Below are 17445 nucleotides of genomic sequence, written 5' to 3' on the forward strand. Positions count from 1 at the left end.
AGTTATCCCCCTATATTAGGGCCCCCACTGCACAATATGCAGGCTACCCCTTCTTAGCTATTATCTCAACAACACTAAAAACTCACCCTTATGTGCCTGAATTATTCTTTAATTTTGTGCTTGATTTGCATAAAGTAGGTGATCAGGATAGATAGCAAGGATAAAAGCCACAGAAATATTTTGATTAACGACTCCAATCAAAAGAAAATAATGTCTCTGAAGCTGCAGCAACAGAAGCCAGCTTGTGAGATGGCGTCTGCCCTTAAATCTCACCTCAGTTTGGAATGACGTCAAATGTATGTGCACCTAAAAACGCCTCTGCTGCAGCTAGGGAGGGGGGGTCACACAGAAGCAGGAAAAAAATGAGAAAGCAATGAAGAAATAAAACGCAGAGGGAAGGAAAAAACCAGAATGAACAAGCGAGATCACTGGAGATGTGAAACAGTGAAGGATCAGAGGGAGGGGGAGGTAAAGCCAGATTTTTATTGGAAGCAATTGAAGTGGTTGCTATGAGACCCGCTCCGGCAGAGGACCAGCAGGCAGCCTGTCGCTGATGGTTCTTGTCGTGCACCAAAGCTTTCCTTTGACACAGTTTTAGAGTTGTTTACTATCTGAGCAAGCACCTGACACGGTGACTCTTTTCTTCCTTTTTTTCCTCCTCGGGTCCCCCGAGTAAGATGGAAGTAGAAAACGAAGCCCACTGCTGCCCTAGCAGCTCCTCGGGAGGGTCCAGAGAGTACAAGGTGGTAATGCTGGGCGCAGGGGGCGTTGGTAAAAGCGGTAAGTTTCCAAAGGCCGGAGGGGGGGAGGAGCGGTCTATATACAGGCAGCTGTATAGACCATGGCAGTTAACAGAAGAGCATCTGGCAGGGTGATTACAAGTAAAGACTTAAGGGGAAGCTCCTGAATCAGGAGGATTCAGAGACCGCAGCCAGGATGCGCAGAACTTTAAGAGGATAATTTGCTCCTTTGATTTTATGCTGAGTAATATTTGTTCTGGGTTTATGTGGTCTTTAAATTAGTGATGAAATCAGACAGCCCCATGTGAGTGAAATGTTCTACTATTCTCAAAAATACAGAAATGAAAACGGAAATTCTATGGATATTTAGAAAAAGAGATAGATACAAACGCAGGTACATCCCTCAGTATTTTCAGTGACGTTGTTTGCTTGTATTTTGGTGAAAAAGGTCCTGTCTTCTCTGCTTTTCTGTGTCTGCGATTGCACACGTAGGCTTTGGGTTATTAGAAAAGCTGGATTTTGAAAATGATAGTGTATTAAAGAAAAATTCTATTTATTTATTTATTTATTTATTTATTTATTTATTTATTTATTTATTTATTTGCTCTGGGTGGCAGGTAAAACCACTCTTAGTGGGTAAGCAAATTAAAAGAAGCTTCGAGAAGGAGTATGAGGTATTAAGATGAAGGTTTGAAAATTCATGCTGGTATAGCATAGCAGAGATGCCAATGGTTTGTTTTTACAGGAGTTTAAAACACCAGCTATATCAGATACCCAGTGACACTTAAGGCTGAGCATCTCACTGCTTGGTTATGGATAGGACCTGGGCTGGTAATAATTACGTCAACCAAACAAGAACGAATCCCCACTAGGAATGGTATGTTTATTTGGAGTGAGCCTGAACGAATATTACTAAAGATATTCAATATTTTAATTAATGGAAATAAGATTCAAAGTTGAGGAAAAGCAAATTTCTAACAGGAATGAGACAGGTGAGAGGTGAAGAGATGAGTAACTATCATGTTCAGGAAACATAAAGAGGTGAGGAAAATTATAATAGACAGAAACCTGTTCTATCCAAATAAGGTATACAAGGGATCAGTGGGAAAGGGTTTGTGTAACAGGAAGGGGAGTCATGCCATCTAGGAACCATCTAGGAAAGACGTATGGAATGAAAACCTTTAGAACTCTATGAATGAGGAATTTAAAACATTATTTTCTGTTTAAGCAAGCTATGGCTTAAGAAGAAAAATAAATGTGTAGATTTAGAGAAAGAAATGATAAAAGGTTATGATTTTACATATATATAAAGAGAGAGAGAGGAGAGAGAGAGGGGGGAGAGAGAGAGAGAGGGAGAGGGAGAGGGAGAGGGAGAGGGAGAGGAGAGAGAGAGAGAGAGAGAGAGAGAGAGAGAGAGAGAGAGAGAGAGAGAGAGAGAGAGAGAGAGAGAGAGAGAGAGAGAGAACACGCTAAAGAGGTTGAGGGCCATCAGCGTCAGAGCCTTGCCCTGGCGGTGTGTGAGCTGAGGCAGATGCGGCAGGAGTCTGAGCATCTACATGCCATTCAGGTGCTGGCTGATGTTGCCTTGACTCTACAGGATGTGAGGGATGTGGAAAGAGAGCCATTTCTCAGCCTGTGTCCTGGTCTTAGGCCTGGCTCTCTGAGCTGAAGCTGCTGCCAGCAGGCCATTCACTCTGTGATTCTGAGATGTGCAGTAGTGGTCCCTTTGACCTTCCTTCCTGATGATTTTACTGATAATTCGCTTTTATCATCCCAATAGCTGGAAAATTTCAAGTTGTTTTTATTTTCAGTTTGCATGAAAGAACATTTATCACCCAGTAATGGAGCAAAAAATTTCAGTGTAATCTAGACAGGATGTGGCAGCTGGCCTTTCGAAGGTGAGGAGAAAAGGGTATCCCTGTGGTTTCTCTGCTTAAACGCCATGGTGGATAAGGCTTCAGAGGATATTATATATTTCCACACCAGCAGAATGTCCTTTGGGATTTATAATGATGGAATCAAATCTCGCTCTTGAACTAACTTCTTCTCTCGTTTATTTAGGGCTATTGGTACATAAACATTCAACCACGGATCTCATCACTAACCTTTTTCATGTCAAAATGTTTGCCTTCAAATAAACTAAAATGTCTTTATACGCCACTTTCCATGTGGCTAAAGATTTCAACCAATAGAGAAATTTCTGGGATTATCCAACCTTCACCAGTTTGTCCTGTGTGAGGATGTTTGGGAGGGACCCCCCTCTGCAAAAGCTAAGGAAGCCACATAAAATTGTTATCTAGTCACAGTTCTGAGCACCAGGCCAGAGTCATCACTGAACTAGGACAGGAAAATCAATATACTGCCACAAAATTATTAGATGAACACAATTTTAGAGAATTTTTATACATACTGAGAAATTACATTGCTTTTCAGTCCATGCTTTACTATGGAGACACACTGTGATGAGCCCAAACATTTGAAAAGACTTGTTACTTTGCTAAAGTAATGGTTTCTACAAGATTTACCATGTGTAGGTTTTGTGGGGGAAAATTTCAAAATATAAGTGAATAATTTTTTTTTTTTTGGCTTTTCAAGACAGGGTTTCTCCGTGTAGCCCTGGCTATCCTGGAACTCACTCTGTAGACCAGGCTGGCCTCAAACTCAGAAATCTGCTTGCCTCTGCCTCCCAGGTGCTGGGATTAAAGGAGTGTGCCAACACTGCCTGGAGTAAACAATAAAATTTATTGAGCTTCTGTTATGCACAGATCTTCAGGAGAAATGATGGAGGAAGGAGACACTTAGGAAGAACCCAGTAGTAGTAATGTAGGTAACACATATTAGAAGCTTATGTTTACTCCTCACAATGTAACAAGGTGTATCTCCAGTTAATAGACTGAAAATCACGCAACAACTTTTACCTAGTCAGAATAAGTAAAACAGATTTCCAAGGCACTTCATCCAACTCTGCTACAATGTGTTTCTTATAATGAGGAAGAACAGAGACTTCTTTTAGTCACCACCAAAAAGAAAATGTGACTGTTGATAATGCAATATTTTATCTTTAAATTTATAACAATCAATGTTAACCATCTATACCAAAACTCCAAGTCTGTGCCAATTTGAGTTTTGAATTGATCTAATTAATATTATACAAAATATTTAATATGTATAAATATAAAAATGTAAGCATATTTATATAGTAAGTTATCACAGAATATTGTTGAATAATGTTCTCAAGTGCACAAAAAATTAACAAATAACATATCCATCATATTTAAATAACAGAGAGAATGAGAGTTGAAGAGATTTGTTACTCACAGGGGAGGAAGATAATTTGTATCTAGAACACAACTCCCTCTACATACTGTGTGCTTTTCTACCGTTGGCTTTACAGAGGATGACACAAAGAAAATTGAGCCACACAATAAGCATAGAAGTAGCATCTCTGTAGGATGCGGTCTGTAGATTTAATAGAAGAATGTAGGCAATGCTATCACATCGTGTCTAGATTTTGTGAAACCAGTGATTTTAGATGTTTCTGTCACACAGGAAAACAAAGAAACAAATGAACAAATGAACATGAACACACGGAAACAAAGAGGATAGCATGAAGTGAGGAGGGCACTGCTTGCTTCAGCATGGCATGATCAAACTTGGTATTTACATGCATCACACTGGGTGCATGTTAGTGAAACACAGTCATGTGTTCTGTAGCAGATTCTTGCTCCATGGTGACATGAGATTACAACTGAGCTAAATAGCCCTTCTGACGTAGTCATCCTAATATCATAGCACAATGCTTTATTCATGTGTTTGCACGGATACTGGGATATGCAATATAAACAATACTGACATAAATAATTATATAGAGAACATAAAACAAATAACTATTATGTTACTAGTTCAGATATTTTAATTTTTTCCATTCATTCATTCATTCATTTGTTCATGTATGTGTGTATGTGTGTATCACCACAACATGTGTTTGGTGGTCAAAGGACAACATGTGGACATCAGGTTTCTCTTTTCACTGGGGATCCAAGTCAGATCTTCAGCCTTGGCAGATAGGATCGTCATCAGTCTCACCAGCATTTGTTTATGTTTCTTACCTTAAATTTTTGTTATTATTTTAAATAAGTATACATATGCAAATGTATATATGCGATACTCTTGGCATATGTAAGATATATTATGTAAGCTAATGTGTATATACTCATGATACTTGAAGAATGCCAAGTGACACACTTGTTAGATGGTATCTTGGTAGTTAACCAACACATGGCCACATATGTAGCAATAACTGCTTTCACAATAATTGAGCTAAGATTCATGATATGGATACTGCTTATGAAGAAATCAAGTGATACACAAAGAACTATCAGCAATGAAGAAATACTGAGAATAGGAGAAGTAGCTTTCTTCTTAGAGGAGCACACTAACTGTACACACACACACACACACACACACACACACACACAACATTATACTGGTAATTGTTTATGTGTGTATATATATATGTATATTCTTGGAGTATATAAGATATATTATGTAACATTACAGAATGAACAGGTTGTACTTATAGATTTGGCAATGTGCATATATATATATATATGTATATATATATATATATATGAATGCAGCAACAATTAATAAAAAGGAGGCCATGAGTTTGAAAGAGATTAAGGAGGGGAATGTGAGAGAGTTTGGGGGCAGAAAAAGAAAGGGACAAATTTCTTAATTATACTCTAAAAAAAGAAAATAATTAAGAATAAAAATGAGAAAAAGAATGTATAGTATACAAGTAGGAGGCTATTATTTATTTAAAAAAAGAGCAGATGAAAGGCTTGTGTGTTTGTACCTGATGATGTTAGAGCAAATAAGAGTAGAGCAAACCCATGTGTGACATGTATTGTGAGTATAACTGAAAACAAAGAAACCAGAACAATTGGATTAGACCAATGAGCTTTGAGGTGTGCACACCTTGGCCTCTGATTCTTTGCTGCTGAGCCATCACACTCTCTTCTAGCTTAGAAAAAGCTTTTCACGAATTCATTGTTTTTAATTGCTGAGTAGTACTCCATCATGTAAATGTACCACATTTTCTGCATCCATTCTTCTGTTGAGGGACATCTGGTTCTTTCCAGCTTCTGGCTATTATATATAAGGACACTATGAACATAGTGGAGCCTATGTCCTTATTACATGTTGGAGCATCTTCTGGGTATAAGACCAGGAGTTGTATAGCTGGGTCCTTAGGTAGTACTATGCACACTTTTCTGAGGAACTGTCAGACTGATTTCCAGAGTGGTTATACCAGCTTGCAATCCCACCAGCAGTGGAGGAGTGTTCCTCTTTCTCCATATCCTCGCTAGCACCTGCGGTCACCTGAGTTTTTGATCTTAGTCATTCTGACTGGTGTGAGGTGGAATCTCAGGGTTGTTTTGATTTGCATTTCCCTGATAATTAAGGATTGTGAACATTTCTTTAGGTGTTTCTCAGCCATCCCATATTTCTCTGTTGAGAATTCTTTGTTTAGCTCTGCACCCCATTTTTTAATAGGGTTATTTGGTTCTCTGGAATCTACCTTCTTGAGTTATTTGTATATATTGGATATTAGCCCTCAATTTGATGTAGGATTAGTAAAGATCTTTTCCCAATTTGTTGGTTGCCATTTTGTCCTATTGGCAGTGTCCTTTGCCTTACAGAAACTTTGTAATTTTATGAAGACATATATTGAAGTTGTCTTGTTAGAACTATGTCTTAATATATATTTCAAATTCAAGTCTGTGTGAAACACAACAGGAATCATTGAGAAGGCAGATAATTTATTCATAAAATGGATTTTTCATGATGTCTTTGACCTCTAGGCTGCACCAATTTTACAGATGGAAAATTACACACAGTATAAAATAACATTGGACTCCTGATACAGGTAGTTCATGTTCAAAGGTGTCTATATCTGGATATGAGAGCTGAGCACATATCACAACATAGAGAGCCTGTGTGTATTACATAATGTGTAGGACATTTGGGACATTGAGAATAAACAGTGTGGAAAGTGATGAGTAGTGCAATTTAGTAAATAGTATAATATATGCAAAGGGAAGAAAAATTTAAATATCATAATCCTTCATAAAGTGATCTTAGTAAACTAGTATCTTCTAGGAGTAATAAGGAAACATCTCTCATATATATACACACAATATATATAAATACACATATATACATGTATATGTGTATATAGATATTATATAAACACATATAAACATATATATGCTTATACATATGTGCATAAATATGCACATATTAGATTCCATAAAAGAAAAGTAAGGGGTTGTTGGAAGGCAGCACACACACGTATATCCTCAACCTCATTGAGTTCCTATACACAGGTAGAAATGAGCCCATGTTTGACATATTAAATAAGGACACAAGGCCAAGTACATGATTCATCACTTCAAGGCTCTGTGTTCAGTCTTTTATGCAAAACTTTGGGTCTAAGAAAGCTAAACAACTGTCACCATCATCCTGTGTGATGCTATGGTTTCTGCAAAGGCACAGAAAAGTAAGGGAAAAATAAAAAGATTTTAAAATTCCAGGGCCTCTGTCACAACTGTACTTGTTTTACCTTAATTGTGATGCAGACCATCAGTTACTGTTGTGCTACCACAAGAGCCAGCCAAAAGGTTCACATAAAGATCTGTGGGAAAGAGGAAATTAATATCCGTTCTCTCAAATGATGTCTGGAAACAATTCAGGTGAAATGTAATGACTGATGTTATTTCCAGACAATATGTACTCTACAGAGATTAAACTTATGAAAGAGAGCTAGTACTGGGCGAAGCCTTTATTAGACAAGTGACAGGAGATGGATGGAGATGTACCAGTCCCTCAACCTCTCATGCACTGATGACTCTTAATATACCAGTAGTGTGTTGTTGTGATGGCCCACAGCCTAGCATATTCACCAGCCCTCACATGCTACTTATTTTGATTTTGGTAGGAAACTATAACAATCTGAATTTTATGCATGAGAAGACCGAGACTCACCTAAAATTAATTCACAATGTGCTGGAAGATACCTAGAGATTAAATGAGAAACCCAAGTGCCTGCACATATATCGAAAGGTTTAATTTCATTTCTCAGGGAGAGGGTTAACAACTGCATCTTCACAGATTGTCTTCTAGACATTGGGAAAACATGTACACGGAGATGACATGTCCAACATTCTATTCTAACAGCAGGAAAGGGAGCCCTTACTCAAATGAAGTTGGAAAATGTGGGGGGAAGGGACATCAAAGCCAACATTTGGTGTATGAGGGAGTTCTGGAGCCTTGGATACGTAGAGAAAAAGTGATAACTCAGCCTGAGATAATCAAGTTAACTGAAAAAATGAGACCTTACTGGGAAGTTTCAGATTTAATGAAGAAAATAATGCATTGCAAATATCAGACTAAAACTGTGAAATACTGACGTATCTTTATCTATCTATCTATCTATCTATCTATCTATCTATCTATCTATCTATCTAATTATCATCTACCTATCTAGCATCTATTAATTACATAATATGTAAATAAGAAAGTATATTTTATATCTTTAACTTCTTTTTTCATATTTGTGGATACATCTCAATATATATACAAATATGGAAAGGAAGTTGCAGATGGAGACTATTTTCTTTGTTTCATTATTTTAGTAGAACCAGTGGAGCATGGGAGTACTTCAAGACAAGTCAAATGTCCTTAGGTATTACTGAGAATGAGATACAACCTTGACCTTACACGAAGGACTATAATTACAATGATGCAGAAAAAGAATTGTAATGTCACACGTACAATGATATCAGTGTGTCACCCTGAAAGTGCTGGAAATGAAGGAGTTGGAGTCACTCATCAGATTAACCAACCATGCGTCTGTGGTCTTCACACCAGAAGTTTTCTGGAATCCTGGATGATGGCTCTTTCCAAGAGGCCATCTCACTTTTTGTTACCCAGCAGGAATTTTGATTCTCTTATGGAGATAGCTGAGTGCTACCAGCGACTGGCTGTGATTATATCACTGTAACTTGCTGAATTTTTAATTGTTCTTGAGGGTAGTTGTTTTCCCTCTGCTGAGGTGCAGAGAGGGGGCTCATACTGAATTTGTTTGTTATGATTTCGTCTATTTCATGCTGTCATTGGTGCTGTCTTATAAACACTCTCTGGTGAATTGCCAAGCTGAGTCATTGTTTTTCTTGGTACTTTCAGAAGGCCCCAGTCACCTGCCTTTGCCACTCACGGTAGCACATTACCAGCTTTGCACTTCCATTGCACCAGAGCTCAATACAAGAAGACAGCACAGGTTAACCAGAGGAATACAGACTTGGCTCCATCTCCACAAGCTCTTCAGCACTTCAGTAGCCTGCAGTGCCAGGGATCCTAGGGGGATGGTAATCTATATTGATCGTCTCTGATGTGTACGAGGGATGGAAGGCAAGGGTGGAGTGGCCCCACTGTGGATACTGTACTGACAGGAAATGAAAGAAAGTGAGGTCTATTGTCCCTACTAAAATATCTTTAATTAAACTAAAATGGAATGGTATAGAAAATTAGTGATCTTACCATGCAAGTAGGCGTGTCAGCAATAGAGAGAATCTTTGATTAGACAACTCACTACATAGAAAAATTCATGTTTGGAGTGTCACCTATAAATGGTTAAGAATCCTTTTCCAGCTCTTATTTCAACCTAATCTTCTCAAAACTGAGCAATAAAAGTACATGTGTGTGTGTGTGTGGGTGTGTGTGTGTGTGTATGTGTGTGTGTAAAACTCTCTGTATACACAAAAGAACTCTCTTTTTATATTAGTATTCTTTCAATTTTGTCTGAGTAGCCCCCATAGAGGTAGCCCTTTGAAGTATTGTATATATCTTACCTACTCATGTGTGGTAAACACAAAACCCCAGGGGTTGTAGGAAGTCTTACGTTGAAGGCAGAACCCTATCCTAGTTGATGATGGGGTAAAATTGAAGAAGATGAGAATACTTGAGCTAAGGCCTCAGCCACGGTCCATACCTTTTGCCAGTCCGTATTCTCGTTCCCCCTTAATTTTCAGGACAAGCTTCCAATATAGAAATGAGTGTTGGGGATTTGGATATCCTGGGAAATTCACATTTTTTTTGTGCTATCTTCTTTGCAAAATGGAGCAACAACAGCCACCAAAATGACTGTCACTCATAGATTATTAAGAGAAAAACCAGGGACACAGTTAAGTAGTGAATTCTGATTTTAACAAAATGGGTGAGTGCACTTTTAACTATTTACTCTTCCTAGCGGTTGATTTCACTTAGGCCATTAAACACTTTAAGTCTTTATTTTCTTCGAAACAGCTTAGTTATAGAGATCTCAGAGTTTCTGGCTTAGATGGTATAGGAAAATACTGAGTATAAGCTGCATGCTATCATGGGAATGCCAAACCTTCATTAAAACTTGTCTTTCCTTTGTCCCAGCCTCTCTTCCTCCCCTTCTTAATTTTTCCCTTCTTTTGCTTCCTTCCTCATTTATTTATCCCTCCCCTGCCTTCCTCTCCTCACCCTCCCCTCCTTTCTTTTTCTCCCCCATTCACATCACACTTAGGCTTAGGTAGTTTATCTCTGTAGCATGGGTCAGGTAGTGATCCCGTTTAGATGAGTTCTAGGAAAACGAAGTTTGGGTTGGATATTGTGAATCTGCCATTGCATATTGAGCTTCCCTGTTTCATGGCTCTCTATCATAACCGTATACTGATATCTCTAGCTTTGTTCTGTAAGCGGTAATTTCAGGGACAATAATGATAGTGGGGTGCTCGTTACTCTAGGAAACAATCCTTTATGGTAATTTACTTGTAACACACACACACATACACACACACACATACACACACATACGCACACACACGCACACACACACACACACACACACACACACACACACACACACACACACCCTACACACACATACACATACTCCATTACTGATAGAGGAAAGATTTAAAGATAACCACTTGTACACCAGCGGAAAGTGCTTAGAGAGGCCCTGGGTTTTAATAGATCATACCTGTGGCTGAACATGGAACGAAATTAATCTTTTCAGTCTGTTTGTTGTTTTTTATACATTTTAAATAATAAAATGTTTCCTTGTTCTTGCAGGAAAACTAGTAAATTACAGGCACATGAAGTTCTTTTTGTTTGTTTTTTCTCTAGGGAGAAAAAAAAGATTATCTAGAAACATATACATTTTCATTTGAAATTATGACTTTAGTGAATTTGGAGCCACCCACCATATTTTAACCCTTCTCTTTTCTTCCACACCTGCTCCCGGCTTCTCCTACGATGCCAGCCTATTTGCCTCTGCATATTTCTTTGTTTCTTCCTTCTGAGTTTTAGCACCATTCCTTGAACCATCTCACCTCTGCGCACTGTCCATGGCCTAATACCCAAAGCCTGCAGATCTTCTGATGACTAAGTGAAGGCTGGCTTCTTGCCATTCATCAAAAAAGACATCCTCCTCTGAGTCCTGCCTGACTACAGGAAGTGTCCCTTTCAGGATCTGCAGAGTGGATCCCATAGAACCCTTGCAGCCTCCTCCTGTCCCAGGACTCTGGTGTATCCTAGAGATTGCTCCTCCATCCAATTCCATTCTTTCTCATTTCCTCTCCCTACATCTGACTCCCCCTCACCTGACTCTCCTCCCCATCCCCTCTCCCACCCACTTCCTTCCCTCCAGCCATCTCGGATATCTATTTTATTTCCCCTTCTGAGAAAGATTCAAACATTCTCCACTGGAACCTTCTTTGTTATTTGGCTTCTTTGGGTCTGTTGATTACTGCTTGGTTACTCTGTACTTTATGGCTAATATCCATGTATAAGTGAGTACATACCATGCATATCCTTTTGGGTCTGGGTTACCCCACTCAAGGCCATACTTTCTAGGTCCATCTATTTGTCTGTGAAATTTGTGATGTCCTTTTTTTTTTTTTTTTAATAGCTGAGTGGGATTCCATTGTGTAAATGAACCATGCTTTCTTCATTCATTCTTTAGTTAAGGGACAATTAGGTTGTTTCTACTTTCTGGGTATTACTAATAAAGCTGCTAAGAACATAGCTGAACAAGTGTCCTTCCTGTGGAGCATTTTTGGGTATATGGTATAGCTGGGTCTTGAAGTAGAAATAGTTCCAATTTTCTGAGAAATTGCCAAATTGATTTACAGAGTAGTTGAACAAGTTTGCAATCCCACCAGCAATGGAGAAATGTCCCTCTTTCTCCACATCCTTTCCAGTATGTGCTGCCCCTTGAATTTTTGATCTTAGCTGATAGAGGTAAGGTGGAATCCCAGGGTCATTTTGATTTGCATTTCCCTGATGACTAAGGACTTTGAACATTTCTTTAAGTACTTCTCAGCCATTCTAGATTCAGACCTCTTAGTACTCTATTTTTTAATTGGGTTATTTGGGTTGTTTGCTAGATTAACTTCTATTTATTTATTTTGGATATTATCCCTTTGTCAGATATAGGGTTGGTGAAGATCATTTCCTAATTTGTAGACTATCATTTTATTCTTTGACTTACAGAAGCTTTTCAGTTCTGTGAGGTCCCATTTATTAGTTCTTGATCTTAGAGCCTGAGCCACTTGTGTTTTGTCTCCTGTACTGATGAGTTCAAGGGTATTCCCCACTTTATGTTCTTTTAGATTTATAGTATCTCATTTTACATTGAGGTCTTTGAAGAACAGCAACCCATGCACAAAACCTTTTACTGAAAAATGTCTCTTGCCTGCAAGATGTTCATGAAGATAGAGCTGAGACTAAAGAAAAGGCCAACCAATGACTGCCCCAAATTGAGAGCCATCCCATGCACAAGAACCCATCCCCAACACTATTGTTACTCTGTTATGCTTGCAGACAGGAGTCTAGCATAACTATTCTCTGATAGGTTCCACCCAGCAGTCAATGGAAAGAGATACAGAGACCCACAGCCAAACATAAGAGGAAGTTCAAGGAGTCTTATGGGAGAGTTGGGGGAAGAATCAAGGGACCTAAAGAGGACAGAGACTCTACAGAAAGATCAAGAGAGTCAACTAATCTGGATGCCTGGGGGCTCACAGAGTCTGAACCACCAAAGAAAGAATGAGCATGGCTGGACCTTGCCTACCCATATATATATCCCCACCTCAGTGGGGGAGGGTGCACCTGTACAGGGAGGAGTGCGTGTGGTGATGCCTAGAGGAGGGCTTCCCCTTCTCAAAGGAATTGGGGAGGGTGGAATGGGGGTAGGATCTGCATGATGAGGTATTGGGAAAAGAGGAGGCTGCTGTCATAAAGTGAATAAAAAATAAAATAAAAAGAAGGCATGCTTAGAGCTAGTCAGATGGAGCTCGGCCCTGTCAGAAGGCACTGGTAAGCATGCTGGACAGAGACAAGTAGGAGCTGAAAACTGAGACACTTTGCCAGAGTTAGGAGGAGTCAGCTGAGGAGTGAGAGGAAGAGTAAACAGGAGCATTGGAAGGGCAGAGTGAGAAGACTCAGAAACAAGCTGAAGCAGCCATGCTTGAAACCTGCCACCAGGCATAAGAATGCTTCCTGAGGTGGGCCCTCGTGGATGGGTCCTTGGCTCTCGATCCATTCACTCCCATCGGTTTCCCAGACTCTAGTCTAATGCTCTCTCTTAAACACTTAACAGTCTTTATGATTTATTATTGTTTTCGACAGTATTTATAGTTGCACAGGCTTTCCTGGTGCCTGATATATGGTCTTAAAGTGTTATTTAAAGTTTGAGTTTTTTTTTTATTTAACTTGCTATCTCTTTAGACTGTGTGGTTCCATCTTGATTATAAATCCTTAGAGGGTAAGAAATAAATTTTATAGACTCTTCCTTCTTTTATGATATTCATGGCAATAAATCCTCAAAAAATATTTATAAGTTTAATTCCCTTCTTCTGTCTTTGAAGTAATTTAAAGCAGAAGACACCAGGTATAAGTATTAAAATAAAACTAAATGATACTCCAGAGTTTAAGTAGGCATAGACAGAGTCAGAGGGAAAGAAAACAGACATTACAAACTAACAGTATTGTGTAAGCACAGCCCAGGGCTTTTACAACAAACACAGGCAAACATGAAAGGCTCTAGGCAGCCGTGAACTTGCCCATATGTATGAAGGACTCTCATGTTCACGGTGCTCAGTGGCATATAAAGGCCAAGGTCATTGTGTGGACAAAGTCTGTGAGATAGAAACGTATAGAAACTGCGAAAGGACAAATGACCCAAGATAGCCAGGGTCAGTCATTGTGCATATTTCTTGTAAACCAGAGGGTGAAATATCTGGCATACAAATGCATATAATCTGAAAATCACCCACATTTTATTTCCCAAACTAGTTCCTTTTGAGTCTTTCCTAAGCTGCTGGGGAGAAGACTCTGGCAAACCTTTGCGAATAAGCCTACAGAACATTCTCAATTTTGATTGTTTTGATTTCAAGGGGATTATTAATATTTTAACAAGTGCTTGTTTCTTGTTCCACACTGAGGATAGCGGAGGTAGACTGCTTGTGATACCAAATTCTGTCTGAGCCACAATTTTTTTCCATATTTCCTGTTATAGTAAAAGAAAATCCTTATCCCTGAGTTAATTGTAGTTCTGATAAATTTCATGAGCAATCAAGAGGTGGGGATGAAGACTGTCAGACAAAGAAGATCACAGCAAGTCATCGTCTCACCTACATTGGAAGGAACTCGAAACTTAAGAGGGCAAGATTCATTTTGTAGACAAAGCAATTAAAGTTCTTAAAAGCATCCAAGAAACAAACCATCAAACTGTAAGACAATACAGCCAACATTCCTTCCTATCCTGAAATTTCTTTTTGTCTCTTTTGCTCAGCTGTTCCTTTCTCCCCTCTGTCTTCCTTTTTAAATTAATTAATTTATTTATTCACTTTACATCTGGATTTCTGCCCCCTCTCCGGGTTCCCCCTCACACAGTCCCTCTCCCTCCTCCCATTCTCTTCTGATAATGGGGAGCCCCGCCATATCCTCTCACCCTGGCACATCAAGTCTCTGTACTTAATCCTCATCCACTGAGGCCTGACAAGGCAGCCCAGTTCAGAGAGCATATTTCAGAGATAGCCCCCGCTCTAGTTGTTGGGGGACCCACACAAAGACTGAGATACTCATCTCCACATGTGTGTAGGAGGTCTAGTTCATGCTAACAAGAGCTTTAACAACCCAGTATCAACTTTCTCACTTGCTCCTTTGTACCCCTCAAAATCCCTTTTATATCTCTGACCTTAACAATCTGCCTCACAGCTCAGTTCTTGCTTATTTCTTCCAGACCTGTGACCAGAGTGTTTTCAGCAATCGGATTTTACTCTCTACGTCTGGCCACTCACCAAGAACAACGCCAGAAGCCTTAGTGCTGGGGATTCTATGGCCTCCCTGACCACCTTCCACTGGGAAATTTGTTTAATGATCTGTTGCTTTGGGGAGGAAAATTATCCCCATAGAGGGTACTTCAGCTTAAACTATTCTCTTTTTTAACTGTGTATTTTAACATAAAGAACAGCCAGTTTCCATAGGACTTTTTCATAATCCTTAATGTTGTTTTTTTCTTGCCCATCCCTTCATATGCCTCATACTCCCAGCCCTATCAACATGGTCTGCCTCAATTTTTCTCTTTTCTGTCTTCATACCACCTGTGTGTCACTATCCACCTTTCCTCACCGCCTTTGCCACACACCTCCTCAAATAACCTCTTTCTTTCAGACTACAAGCACTTCAAGTTTAACACACTACCCTGAAAATTCATAGCCAGGATGTATTTCTCTCTCTCTAATAGGGTCATCAGTATTATACCCTACCAAGGCTCAGGAAACTTGTGGAAGGGGACACAAGGAATGAAAGAGCTGGTGGATGCAGGGGTGTTTTGCAAACATGCCTGTACATACATTTCAGTTGTGAATATCTGCACAAGACTGGGGCCCCTGAAAATGTCATCATATATGGGGTATGGGTCACAGAGACCACCCTTTTTGCAAGGGCAACTAACAGTTGATGTTACTAGGGGAAGAGGAGCACTTTCTTCAGTGGTGTGCACACTGATAAGTTGCCCATGTTCCAGTTATTAATCTTCTACCCACACTCGTAAAAGCACCCAATTAAACGCAATAGGACACTCCCACGCCACCCAACTCCCCAACACAGAAACACACATAGACACACAGATACTCACATAGAAACATTCACAGGTACACATATACAGACACACAAACATACATTGATACACACATAAACATACACACATATGTATGTACATACATACACATACTCTCACACACATAATTAAACCCAATGGGACAGGCAGACAGATACACACACACACACACACACACACACACACACACACACACACACGGAAATACACATGCATGCATACACAGAAACACACATACACATATAGAAACACACATATACACACATACAGAGACATATGCATACACACATGTAGACACACACACATAAAAACACACAGAGATATACACACAAATATATACACACTCACACACATGCACATATACACACAGACATACATGCAGATAGGCAGATACACACACGTACACTCTCACATACATAGACACACATCACATAGATACACACATGCACATGCTTACACACACACATAGTTGCAACTAGAAGAGGGACTTTGGGAAGCATTGTTCAGAGGGATCAATAGGAAGGATATGAGAGGATAGGTGATGGGGTGAAATGACTAATATTCATTATTTAATGTATGAAACTAACAACAAAAATGAAATTTAAAAAAGATAAAAAAAAACAAAGCTGTCTCCCATTTCTTCAACACAGAAAGCAAATTAAAAGCCTTTTTTTTGCATAGAATCTTCTGTGACAAGCACACATGTTGTCTGCCTCACTAGGCTTATTTGCAATTTCTTGAGTGCAATTTTGAGACAGCCCCGCATGTTTGAAACAGCTTGGGCTCTGAAGATGGATAGACGTGTGCTGGAATCCAGTTCTATCACTAATAGGCACTTGACAGCGATCTTCCTCCAGACCTCTTAAAGGGATGAGCCAGGGCTCTTCTTTTTAACTTCCTATCCCATTCCATTCAGTTCCTGGCTTAAATACAATTTACTCGTCTTCATATCTTAATATTCAACAGAGTTTAAATGTATATAAAGACCACAAGGCATAACTAAAATAGACAAAATTTTAATAACTGCCAGATAGGCTAGGACATGATTTTTATGAACTAATGCTGCCACACATGATTTGGGGTTGTGTGTGAAGATGAAGAGGCACACGAACTGAGCAGCTCCACTCTTACCTGTGATTGCTCAGTAGAAACCAATATACGTGTGGAGAATGAGACTGGCCAGGTATTTACAGTGGCGTTACTCCTAATAGCCTCAAATGAAAATAGATTCTAAGTGTTCAACAATATGCAGAAGTAATCAAATTTACATGTTTGTATTGCAAATGAAAAGTTAGTAGGAGGCAATTATGTCTGACTTGAAGTGATCTTAGAACTCTTTAGCTGCAGTGGCCCACACCATTTTAGAACCACAAATCACACCCCCTCCTTCAGATGCCTGTGACATAAAGGCCTAGAAAGGCATTATTCAGGGATAGGAATACCTAACTGCCACCCTCCAAGCTGATCTTGTCCATGTTGATTTCC

General features: G+C 39.3%; 1 protein-coding gene across 1 annotated transcript in view; it reads left to right on the plus strand.

The window, feature by feature from the left end:
* The first annotated feature begins 677 nt into the window (after positions 1 to 677).
* Rit2 (Ras like without CAAX 2) overlaps positions 678 to 17445 on the plus strand; it is a 331595-nt gene continuing 314827 nt past the window's right edge. Inside the window, exon 1 of the mRNA XM_052155647.1 lies at positions 678 to 780. Coding sequence (XP_052011607.1) covers positions 678 to 780 — 103 coding nt within the window. The remainder of the gene's footprint in view (positions 781 to 17445) is intronic.

The sequence above is a fragment of the Apodemus sylvaticus genome, chromosome 13, assembly GCF_947179515.1.
Source record: "Apodemus sylvaticus chromosome 13, mApoSyl1.1, whole genome shotgun sequence".
In the NCBI taxonomy this organism is placed as follows: Eukaryota; Metazoa; Chordata; class Mammalia; order Rodentia; family Muridae; genus Apodemus; species Apodemus sylvaticus.